Source organism: Nerophis lumbriciformis, linkage group LG04 (genome assembly GCF_033978685.3).
Source record: "Nerophis lumbriciformis linkage group LG04, RoL_Nlum_v2.1, whole genome shotgun sequence".
NCBI lineage: Eukaryota > Metazoa > Chordata > Actinopteri > Syngnathiformes > Syngnathidae > Nerophis > Nerophis lumbriciformis.
This window is the reverse complement of record NC_084551.2, coordinates 5085222-5097500: the sequence shown is the minus strand read 5'-3', so window position 1 is coordinate 5097500 and position 12279 is coordinate 5085222. Positions and strand designations below refer to the sequence as shown.

At 42.6% G+C, this 12279-nt stretch overlaps 1 protein-coding gene across 1 annotated transcript in view; it reads left to right on the top strand.

The window, feature by feature from the left end:
• Window positions 1–11841, top strand: part of gnl1 (guanine nucleotide binding protein-like 1) — a 28076-nt gene extending 16235 nt beyond the window's left edge. The window contains exons 6-12 of the mRNA XM_061947707.1: window positions 2387–2579; window positions 2655–2753; window positions 2835–3017; window positions 5439–5617; window positions 5866–6049; window positions 6142–6282; window positions 9514–11841. Of these exons, the coding sequence (XP_061803691.1) occupies window positions 2387–2579; window positions 2655–2753; window positions 2835–3017; window positions 5439–5617; window positions 5866–6049; window positions 6142–6282; window positions 9514–9776 (1242 nt within the window). The 3' untranslated portion in view covers window positions 9777–11841. The remainder of the gene's footprint in view (window positions 1–2386; window positions 2580–2654; window positions 2754–2834; window positions 3018–5438; window positions 5618–5865; window positions 6050–6141; window positions 6283–9513) is intronic.
• The last annotated feature ends 438 nt before the right edge of the window (window positions 11842–12279 follow it).

Genomic DNA, 12279 nt, shown 5'->3' with positions numbered 1-12279 from the left:
TCAAGGTTGGCAAGTATGCTATAATATACACATATATACTTACAGGATGTATATAAAACCTTAATGGAGGTGTTTGGATGTTTTTTAAGGGCTTTATAGGCAGAATAGAGCAACTGCCATCGGCTCCATTGTCAGTAGACTTTTGATCGCATTTATTTTCGATTTAGAATGCATAAAAAAAGAAAACATGTGTGTTCTTGTCTTACATAAGGATGCTTTCCTACTCAGTGGCCTAGTGGTTAGAGTGTCCGCCCTGAGATCGGTAGGTTGTGAGTTCAAATCCCGGCCGAGTCATACCAAAGACTATAAAAATGGGACCCATTACCTCCCTGCTTGGCACTCAGCATCAAGGGTTGGAATTGGGGGTTAAATCACCAAAATGATTCCCGGGCGCGGCCACCGCTGCTGCCCACTGCTCCCCTCACCTCCCAGGGGGTGATCAAGGGTGATGGGTCAAATGCAGAGAATAATCTCGCCACACCTAGTGTGTGTGTGTGACAATCATTGGTACTTTAACTTTAACTTTAACTTTCAACATTTAAAGAAACTCTTAAATATGACTATTAAATGTCGTAAAAATATAACGTTTTGTCTGGTCAAGACCCAGATGGGCAATCATTGGCGAGGGCAACATTAGTAAACATTGCGGTAAAAGTGAATGGAACGACAATGAAAAAAGTCTGTGTTAAAATATGCCAAAAACCCCTTCACAGCTGTACAAGAATCGACTTGTATTTTTCTGTTAGTATGGATGTGTACGGTAATTGATCCTAAATATTTTTTTTATCATGTTCTTAAGACATTTTTACATTTGGCTTGTTGAAACCTGAAGAGACCCCGATTAGAGCCGTAATGGCGTTTTTGTTGCGTTGAATGCAATTGTCACAGTTGGTGTATTTTATACGTCAGACTAGACACCTGCACTGGCATCATCAGGTTTCTAGGTGCAGGCTAGAGATGCGCGGTTTGCGGGCACAACCGCGGATTATCCGCGGATCGGGCGGATGAAATTAAAAAAAATTAGATTTTATCCGCAGGTCGGGTCGGGTCGGGCGGTTGAAATAAAAAAAAATTAGATTTTAAATAGATTCAGGCGGGTGGCAGTTAAACCAATTCGGAAATATATATACATAGTTAAATGTTGTTACCCACATACGAAAAACGAGCAGGCACCTGCTGCATATGCCACAACAGAAAAAAAAAAAGAAAAGAGATGGACATTTTTACGGAGCGGAGAAGGGACGCCTCGCCGGGGTCCGGGACCAAGGCCCTTTCCCCCGAGAGGGCCCCACCGGGAGCCGTAGCTGAGGCGATCCGCGAGAAGGGCCCGACGCACGTCCAGGGTCACCACCGCGCCCACCGCACCGACACCCCGCCTCGTCCGCCTTCGCCGCGGCCGGCGTCACGCGCAGCAGGTAAGCAGCTTACCTGCCCGCCACCCCCGTGGCCGGGGGCTCGTAACAGGGGTCACTCCGCGCGCAGTGCGCTCACGGAAGGGGTGGGGCTCACCCTGGTTGATATAGACAGCAGGACGGTGGCCATGGAAGTCGGAACCCGCTAAGGAGTGTGTAACAACCCACCTGCCGAATCAACTAGCCCTGAAAATGGATGGCGCTGGAGCGTCGGGCCCATACCCGGCCGTCGCCGGCAGCGAGACGCGCTTGGAGGTGCGCTCAGCGCGGCTCCCATATGATTGCGCACTGGTGTGCGTCTGGGTCGTGACAGCGTGGCACGCGAATGTCTGTGCTGCATTGGATCAGTCTCCTTTCTTTAACAGGCAAAAGCTTTATAACCTCACTAATGCCTTGCATCGTCTATATTAGATATATAACAACGGGCGGGTGCGGGCGGGTGCGGTTCTGATCAAATGTTACATCGGGTGGATGGCGGATGGTTGATGACTTTCTGATGCGGTTGCGGATGAAATAATTGCCTATCCGCGCATCTCTAGTGCAGGCACACAATAACGGCATTATTATGTGTAAAAGGCACCCGTGGCCCGTATTAAAAACTCTGGTGGCTACGTAAAAGTGACTGTTGTTACTACATCTGAAGGTGGAATATTGGTGGGTAAACTCCTCCCCAACGCCCCAAAAATACTGCGTCGATGCCGCTCATGCAAAACAGAAAAAGAAAAAAAAAAAAGATAAATCCAGGCTTAAACAGGCAGCGTAAAAGTGATTATAGGCACACCTCTCAGTATGATCTGTGCACTTGTACGTCACTGCAAACCTCTGCATAATAACAAATATTGTTTAGGAAACCAGCTTCATAATTTTTGTAAAGGCATTGTTTCGGTCAGTTTTTTTGTGCATGTTTGCTCCTCCTTAACATCCTGTGATTAGCACCCGTTAAAGATTGATCCTTATGTTTATGCACCCCACAGGTGGTGCAGTTCCCCCCAGAGGTGTACCACTGCATCACAGGTGAGCTGAAGAAGCAGGTGGTGCTGGTGTTGAACAAAGTGGACCTGTGTCCTCCTCCGCTGGTGATCGCATGGAAACATTACATGACCTCACAGTTCCCCCAGCTGCACATTGTCTCCTTCACCTCCCACCGCGGACAGGCCTACAGCACAGGTACGCATGTGGTGTGGGTAATGATTTACAGTGACTGCCATAGTAAGAATTATATGTGTGTCTGTTGGCTAACAGTGCTTCAGAAAAAGCGAATGAGGCGGAAGGCTGACTGGAGCTACGCTGGTGGTCCCACAGAGATCCTCAAGGCATGTCAGGAGATCACAGCAGGCAGAGGTTGGCATAGCGCCGTCTTGGCTAAACATCTATTAGCATGCCTTCGGGATCCTGTCATGTCGTTATCTTCTCCGCATGCAGTCGACCTGTCCAGCTGGGAGCAGAAGATCCAGACGAATGCTGTTGCCGAGCAACTCGATGGGGATGGGCTGGACGAGGACGCGGAGTCTGTACTGGTGGAGCATCAAAGCGATAGCGCCATGGAGATGAGCAACCCATCGCATGAGCTCTACAAGGATGGTGTTCTCACTCTGGGTTGCATAGGTCCGCATCACACACACTTAGTTAAAAGACGCACGGTTTCCCCCGACGTGTAATTGATTGTGGTGGCCCACCATGGCAAAATAAAAGCCACCACACCCTAAAAATGAGGGTTATTATGTTAAAACAATTTTAAGCGGAACTGCACTGTTGGGGGGATTTTGCCTGTCATTTATAATCCCTGTGTGAGACAAGAACACATAAGTCTTTATTAGGGCCCGCATGGCCCATTGCATAAGGACTAGTCCTTATGCAATGGGACATAAGGACCTATTGAATTTGTAAGGTTTTATTCTTTATTCTTTATTCTTCCGCCGCCACATTAAACTGTAATTTGACCCACTTAACATGCTTCAAAACTCACCATATTTGACCCACACATCAGGACCTGCGAAAATTGCCTTTTTAAAAAAAAAACTAACCACAAAACTCAAAATTGCGCTCTAGCGCCCCCTAGGGAAAAACAAAACTAGACTGCCTGTAACTCCCACTAGGAAGGTCGGAGAGACATGAAACAAAAACCTCTATGTAGGTCTGACTTAGACCTACATTTCATAATAGTACATTCTCGGGCTAAAATCAACAGGAAGTTGGCAATTCCCCCTTCAAGACAAAAAAGTACTAAAAACAGTCACTTTTGCCTCTTTGAGCTGTAATTTGACCCCCTTAACATGCTTCAAAACTCACCAAACTGAACGCACACATCAGGACTGGCAAAAATTGTGATCTAATGAAAAAACCTAACCCCAAATCTCAAAATTGTGCTCTAGCGCAATTTTTTAATAAAACGCACAAAAAACTGCTCCTCGGATGAAAAAACTGACAAAACTGCCTGTAACTCCCACTGGGAAGGTCGGAGAGACATGAAACAAAAACCTCTATGTAGGTCTCACTTAGACCTACATTTCATAAATTGACAACCCCCAGCAAAAATCAACAGGAAGTTTGCTATTCCCCCTTCAAAACAATTTTTTTTGTAAAAACCGGTCACCTTCCTTCAAAAACGAACTCCTCTGAGCGTGTTTGTCGTTTCGCCTTCAAACTAACACAGGAGAGAGATTGAACCCTTGTGATTACAATGACAGAAGCGCTTTTTTTCTAACTGCTCCGGTTTTGATTTTATGACCCTTCAAAGACCCGCTGCGCTGATGCTGCTGCGCTGCTGTTTTTTTAAGATGGCTGCTTAAAAGCAGGAAGCACCAACGTGCCCACACAATGCAGACAAGGTAGGTACACTAGACAAAAGTCTTGGGACACTTCAGACTAAAAGTAGACAAAAGTATTGGGACACTTAGGACTATCACTGGACAAAAGTATTGGGACAGTTAGGACTAGCACCTGCCAAATACGCGGGCCCGACCAATGCTGCTTGCAGCTTTAATTTTCTTAATGCATTTGTAATACAAGTACACGGTAGCTTACAATGAAGCTAATGAGAGTATTCTATTGCGCCTATAAAGCCCTTTAAAGAACCATCCAAAAACTGCAAACAATACTCCATTTATGTGTTGTGACCTGAATATTAATCAAGTATTAGCAATATTGTTATTATAAGCGCTAACGCCGATTAACTACTTTTAACGGCGCCGTAAACACAAAGAGGTGACTAGCTTATGCAGCTATTGACATACTTAGCCTGTAAACTGCTGCATTACCTCAGAGTTGGCGAAAGTTCATTCTAGATTATTAATCATGCCTCTCACTTCTATGGGGTTTGGACATAAATTGAGAAGTTGTTCAACTTTGCCATTCAACTTAGACTTGGAGACAGCAAGAAAGACACAAAGTTCTTCATCTTAACGGGAAGATATGAACATCTCATCAGTTGACATCACACAGAGAGTAGACATTGTACAGTAAGTGATTGTTGTAATATGTTGGTAGTTCTTGCAATAGTGCTACTTGCTATATCTGCTTAGTACTCGTTTTCTAAAACACTTAGCTCACCGTCCTTATATTTAGGCTTAAAAAGATAAGGTTTTGAATGGTCATTTGTCCAAAAGTAGTCGATGTTGTCTCTCATGAAGTTTGCCATGTGTAGTAAGAGTTGTTGTTGAAGGAAAAAGCGAACGTTGTGATGCGTCTGTGAAATGAATGCGCTGCCGTATGCTTAAAATGACCAAAATACATAAATATTGCATTTTCTTATGAATGTGCCTGTCACTACATTACATATATACTGTCCTTACAGTATGTATAGAACATTTTGGAGGTTTTTAAAATTGCTTTATAGACTGAATAGATCAAATTCCATTGCCTCCATTGTTAGCTGACTTTCGCTGGCGTTTATTTACGAGTGAGAATGCATAAAAAAGAGAAAAACATATATGGGCTTGTCTCACCTAAGGATTTTGAAGAATATATAGCCATCCATGCAAATTTATGATGGCGTCATATTCACCACCTCTGGCCCTGTTTTTGTAGGCTTTCCGAATGTGGGCAAGTCATCTGTTATCAATAGTCTGGTAGGGAGGAAGGTGGTGAGCGTGTCCCGGACCCCAGGCCACACCAAATACTTCCAGACCTACTACCTCACCCCCACAGTCAAACTTTGCGACTGCCCTGGACTCGTCTTCCCCTCCTGTGTGGATAAACAGTTACAGGTACAAGTTGTCCTCTGTCAAAGTTCATTGGAACACACCTCTTAATCAACTAAACAGCATGTTACCTTCAGCAACAAGATTATTCATTTTAGGATGACATTTTGGACAATTCTATGTTCTAACTTTGTGGAACATTTTACGAAAGGCTCCAGCAGACATTGTTCATAGCAGGTGCAACATCAGTGACCTACGAACTTAAAAATAGACAAAAATGTTTAATGTAACATCTCATTTTGTTTTAATCCTAGATCCTAGCCGGAATCTACCCGGTTTCCCAGCTGCAGGAGCCTTACAGCTCAATCGGTTATCTGTGCGAAAGAACCCCTTTCCTCTCCGTGCTGAAGCTCAAACATCCCAATTTGCAAGAATTTACCACCCAAGGAGACCAGACTTCTGAGGAGCCCTCCTGGACCGCCTGGGATGTTTGCGAGGGTAAGTCCCACACTAGAAACGGTATTGCCATAACGTGCCACATTTGTTTACATTACACAAACATGTTTTTGATATTCTATATTGATTTCCAGCTTGGGCCGAGAGAAGGGGCTACAAGACGGCCAAAGCCGCTCGGAATGACGTGTACCGAGCAGCCAACAGCCTCCTGAGATTAACCACCGATGGCCGACTCTGCCTTTGCCTCAGACCGCGCGGCTACAGCTGCCTGAGAGGTATTAGTCCTTTTTGTTTTCAGCTGTAAAGTAAACACTTAAATTAGGAATTGGAGTGTACAAGAGAGCTGGAAGGTCTTTGACCACGTGGTTGTCTATAAGTACCGTATTTTCTGGGCTATAGAGCGCACCGGTATTTAAGTCGCACCCACCAAATTTTAGAAGAAAAAATATATTGACATATATTAGCCATACTTGCCAACCCTCCCGGATTTTCCGGGAGACTCCCGAAATTCAGTGCCTCTCCCGAAAACCTCCCGGGACAAATTTTCTCCCGAAAAACTCCCGAAATTCAGGCGGACCTGAGTGACGTGTTGACAACACACAACAACAGTGTCTACCGTAAAGCAGTTCGTCTGCCGTAAACAGCAATGTTGTGACACTTTTAAACAGGACAATACTGCCATCTACATATGTGACCCACCCATAATGTGTCACATTTTTGTGTTGATTTATTTATTTTATTTTGTGGTTTGAATTCGTTTTTGGAGCTGTCATTACACATTTATCAGTATTCACATTGGTCAGTAGGGGGCAGTAGGGCGTTTCTTCCCAATTGAATGCTGTCACCTGCAGACCGGAAGTGGCTTGTCATTCTGATGAGCGCGACCAGTCTGTGAACAATTGAAACGTCCTGTGTGCTTTTTCCTCCTGTATAACAGGTTAGTTTTGGTGAATCAACTCACTGAATAATATCCATGTGATCTTTATAAGTGTAAGTACACATTCTGATGGTGGAGCCTAACTCTAAAGTGTTTGTGAGTTGTAGTTTGTAAATGAACACTGAAATTCAAGTATTTATTTTATTTATATATATATATATATATATATATATATATATATATATAGCTAGAATTCACTGAAAGTCAAGTATTTCTTATATATATATCAGAATCAGAATCAGCTTTATTGTCATTACGCAAGGTAACGAGATTGATATATATATATATATCTCTTAACCACGCCCCTAACCACGCCCCCACCCCCACCTCCCGAAATCGGAGGTCTCAAGGTTGGCAAGTATGGCCACACCGGACCATAAGCTGCATATATTTACTGCTATGATAGGTTTTGGGAATGTTTATTTACTTACCCTAAATTGTTTCCAAACATTGCCTGTAACAAGGCAGTAAAACAGCTGATCAAAAATAAAATAGAAGTCATCGTCATGGACCCACTACTTGTGGAAGCAAGCCCCCAATCAGCTAAACAGACTCAATAACTCCCCAGTGACGTTTTGGTGAATTTACAAAACTGAAACAATACAAAAACAATGCCATTGTAAGTTCATAATATTAACACAGACACTTGTAAACGTTTTAGCATATTCGCTAATGCTAACAACGCTAGCTTGATTACATTGTAATAGCACGTAATAAAAAGCATTAAAACAGTCCTACATACATCACAAATGGACGGTTTAGTCAGTATGAATTGTTTTGGGTACATTGTAAAATTTACAAACACTGCTCGTAGTGATGAATGAAGAATCCTTTCGAGCAGAATCGCCATGGGCGAAGGTTAGACTTCCAGTTCAAGGCACGAAACAGGAAGTACATTTTCAACCCGCACCACCTGCAGTTAGCAAACTCATCCAAAAGATGGCGCCATAGCACAAACAATAACACATCTTTTCAGTGTCTATGTTGGTACAGTATGAAAACTAGTTGTTGAATACAAAACATTATGGCAAAATTAGGCGCACTGTTTTATAAGCCGCAGGGTTCAAAGCCTTGGCAAAAAGTAGCGGCTTATAGTCCAGAAAATACGGTTTATTGCACAATACATCACCGACAGAACCAATGTTGTAACACCAGTTAGGAGCAAACTACTTAGCCAGTATTAATAGCGCTGACAAGTTCATAATAAACAGCCAGCGTAACATACCGTATTTTCCGCACCATAAGGCGCCCTGGGTTATAAGCCGCTCCTTCAATGAACGGCATATTTCAAAACTTTGTCCACCTATAAGCCGCCCCGTGTTATTAGCCGCATCTAACTGCGCTAAAGGAATGTCAAAAAAACAGTCAGATAGGTCAGTCAAACTTTAATAATATATTAAAAACCACCGTGATGTGGGCGCGCATGGAGTCGTATATCAACATGGACGGAGCTGCGTGAAAAAAGCCACCCGGCCTCTTCGCGTAAACTTACCTTAACCACTCGCTCATCTTTTCTTCATCCATCCATCCCTTCGAGTTAGCTTTTATGATGACGCCGGCTGGAAAGGTCTCTTTTGGCAAGGTCTTCCTTTTAAATATCACCATGGGTGGAAGTTTCTGGCCATTAGCATGGCAAGCTAGAACCACAGTGAAGGATGACTTCTCATTCCCTGTGGTGCGAATATTCACCATACGTGCTCCCGTTGTATCCACAGTGCGGTTCACAGGAATATCAAAAGTCAGTGGAACCTCGTCCATGTTGATAATGTTCTCTGGCCGGATCTTTTTTTCAGCTATCTTGTTTTTACAATATGCACGGAAAGTAGCCAGCTTTTCTTGAAAGTCTTTAGGCAGTTGCTGTGAAATAATAGTCCGTGTGCGGATGGAGAGATTGCGTCTTTTCATGAACCGGAAACCTGTCGCTTAGTAGGAGCCATTTTGTGGTCTTTACAGATGTAAACACACAAAGGAAATGAAACGTACGGTAATATCCACGCGCTTCTTCTTCTTCTACGCGGGCGGGTGGTTGCTTACAGTAGAAGAAGAAGCGCTTCCTGTTCTATGGGGGCGGGTGCTTACCTTGGCGGTTGCTTGCGTAGAAGAAGAAGCACTTCCTCTTCTACGGGGGAAAACGATGGCGGCTGTTTACCGTAGTTGCGAGACCGAAACTTTATGAAAATGAATCTTAATATTAATCCATATATAAAGCGCACCGGGTTATAAGCCGCACTGTCAGCTTTTGAGTAAATTTGTGGTTTTTAGGTGCGGCTAATAGTGCGGAAAATACGGTACATGAGTATCACATCGACAGCTAGCGCAACCAACGTTTTAGATAGGTAATGCTGTTGGACGCTGACCATTGATTGTATTACAAATGCAGTTGCTGCCATCTTGTGAAGTTTCAAGGTTTACCTGCGGCCACAGCTGTTCCTGCCACTGTTTTTGACCCTGGTGCTAAACAGAAACTCCATTTGTTATTTGCAACAATAGCCGACTGCGATTAATCGAAAAGAGGTGTTATTTGTAGCATTAACGTATATTTAATTTGGTATGTCTGTAATCTTTATAGAGCACTGGGAAAGCCACACCGACATCCCTGACATCCTTGCCCTCCAGGGAAGGACATCTGAGGAGGACGCCGCAGGGAAGAGGGACGATGAAGATGACGGTGAATCCAGCACTGAGCCCGAGGAAGAGAGAGACCGGGACGCGGATGACGACGATGACGGCGACGAAGACGAGGGGTTTGGACGGGCAAAGCGAAAGGAAGATACGACGCCCGGCCTCACCATCAACATGTTTAATGTCCTTCAGGAGAATGAATGTGAGTGATGGAACATGGACAAGCAGGCAAGAAGGTATCCTGATGTTTCCCCGTCTTGACTCTTTACACTCCTGCGTTTCTTCCCTGAATATGCATTCCTTCTCATATCATTTCCAAAGTAACCATATTTCTTCCTCCCGATGCTAAGGCTACTATTGTGAGTTTTGATTTGTCTGAACTATTAAGCAGGAAGAAGCTAGTAAGCATGCCTGCTGATGATACCGTAAGACACCATTAGCTTCTGCCTCTTGCAGTTCAAGAAAATCCCACTAGGTGGCATAAGGTACTGAACAAAAACACCTTAGAGTTGCAGCAAACATAATGCCTCCATCTATTTTTTCAAAAACATGCTGCAAAATCACAACAGACAAGAAAAAAAAATGCGTAATTGAATCATTATATTTGCAGAACATTATTTTTCTATTCTATGCTGTGCCTCAGTTCTGCTTGTTCAGGCACAAAGCTTTCACCATGGGCGGGGTTTGTTTTTGGGTCTTGTTCTCAAAGGCAATGTAGAAAAACAACTCGAGTCTGCTTTAGGGTGAGGCACGGTAATAATGGATCATTTAATAATGTGTACCCTGTGGAATTGTATGCTAATAATCACAGCAATGGAGGAAAAATAGAGTGATATACTCGACAGTTGACAGCAACCAGTAGAGGCACCGTTGATGCAGTCTTAGATCATGATGACTCCATTTGAGGTGTCCAAAATCCTGGTTATTGGTTCATAGTTGTTTTTTGCCTATGGCACATTGTTAAAAGTTAAATATTTGAACATCATGACAGAGAATGCTAAAAATTCCAAAAAATGAAAGGCAGCGATTAATTATCATGTTACGACAAAATAATAGGTATGTTGAAGATATTTTGGCCTAAATTTGATTGGGTTTATTATATGCGGTTAATATTCTTCTCATCCTTCAATTTTTGTTTGTTAAAAAAGTTTGAACACCACCCCTGAACTGCAGCATAGACACAATCCCTCTTGTGTTATTCTGCACAGTAAAAACCTTGCATAGAAACAGAAGTTCAGACAATTCAGAAAAGTATTCTACCGTCTGATTCACAATGATAATATAGAAATTAATAGATTTAATTACAGAGATTTAGTCAAATGCCCATCCATCATACTGTATACTGACATGTGACCTTACAGCTGACATGCCAAATGATGCACAAATTAGACGCTCCTTGCCTTTAAACTATCATTCACTGGATTACCTTCTTATTGCTGCTGGGGTCTTAAAAAAAAATCTGTTTTTGTAGATCACCAAAAGGGGATATAAGAGCACCATTTCATACTCAGGTCAGCAGAAAACCAGTATTACCAGTTTGATTCTCTCAATAGGGAGAGTGTAGTGTTTCTGAGAGTGCTGTGATCATTTTGCTGTGGCTTTGCACAGTTAGCAGTACAATACGGAATCTAGTGTTACTCAATAAAACCTGATGTGTACTGTACTTGAAATGTAAGCCTGCACAATCATCGCCTGAGTTTATCCGCTAATGTTTTGTTTCAACAAAGCACTTCAAGGAACAAATAAACATTTTGGGAGAAATGCTTATTTTCTTTGTTCATATGATCGCTGAGGATTCGCACAGAGCCAAACAAAACATTAGCTTTTGACCAAAATGTTGACTTGTTCCGTTAAACGCAAACAAGCAGGAGAGGGAGGGAGGCCATCACGCCTTGTATCTGTTCCAAAACGATAAGCGCCCCGTCTGTTTTGTCATAAAACGTAACTTTGGCAGCCCAGAGGGCTTATCTTGTTTACCTGAGACAAACCTCCTCTCAATCGCTCCACATTATCTTCTCAAAGTGACAAAAGATGACTTTAATGTATTGTGCAGGAACGTCTGCCATCGCTATAACAATAAGAGCTGTACCATGCTACTGACATAAAAGTATATTTGTATGGATTTTTTAAAATAAGTCCCTTATATTTGCTAATGGAACTGACAGGACAGTTAAAGTGTTTAGGACGGATGCTTGTTTATGATACCTGCGGCATTCCTTTCATTACCAACATCTTTCAACTGGACTGCTTTTATGCAATAAATATTGTCATCTAAGCCATCTTGAGCTTGTTTTCTTATGTTGCTTTGTTGCATCTGGAAACAAATGCATGGCCAAACTACTTGAGAGATTATTAGTCGACGTCTGCACAGACCAGATTGTATAGGAGCTCCTTTGTATGCCTCAATTGTTTGTTGACAAGATTCATGCAGCATTTTTTTTTTTTTACAATTAAGTCAACTATTGAATAATATTTTACCTCACAGTGTGAACATAAAAACATATCTTTCATCCATCTTCTTTGACCCGTGCACTACTGCACCACCCTTTCACAAAATTCATTTTTAAGTAATTCTGATAAATTGGTTCATAATATTTCTTAGTTTTTAATTCTTGAACGTTTTGGAGAAATTATAAATTTTTTGCAATTAGGGTGTAAAGATTCGTTTTAACTTTGATTTGATACAAAATGTGTGGTTTCCGATGTGATTCAG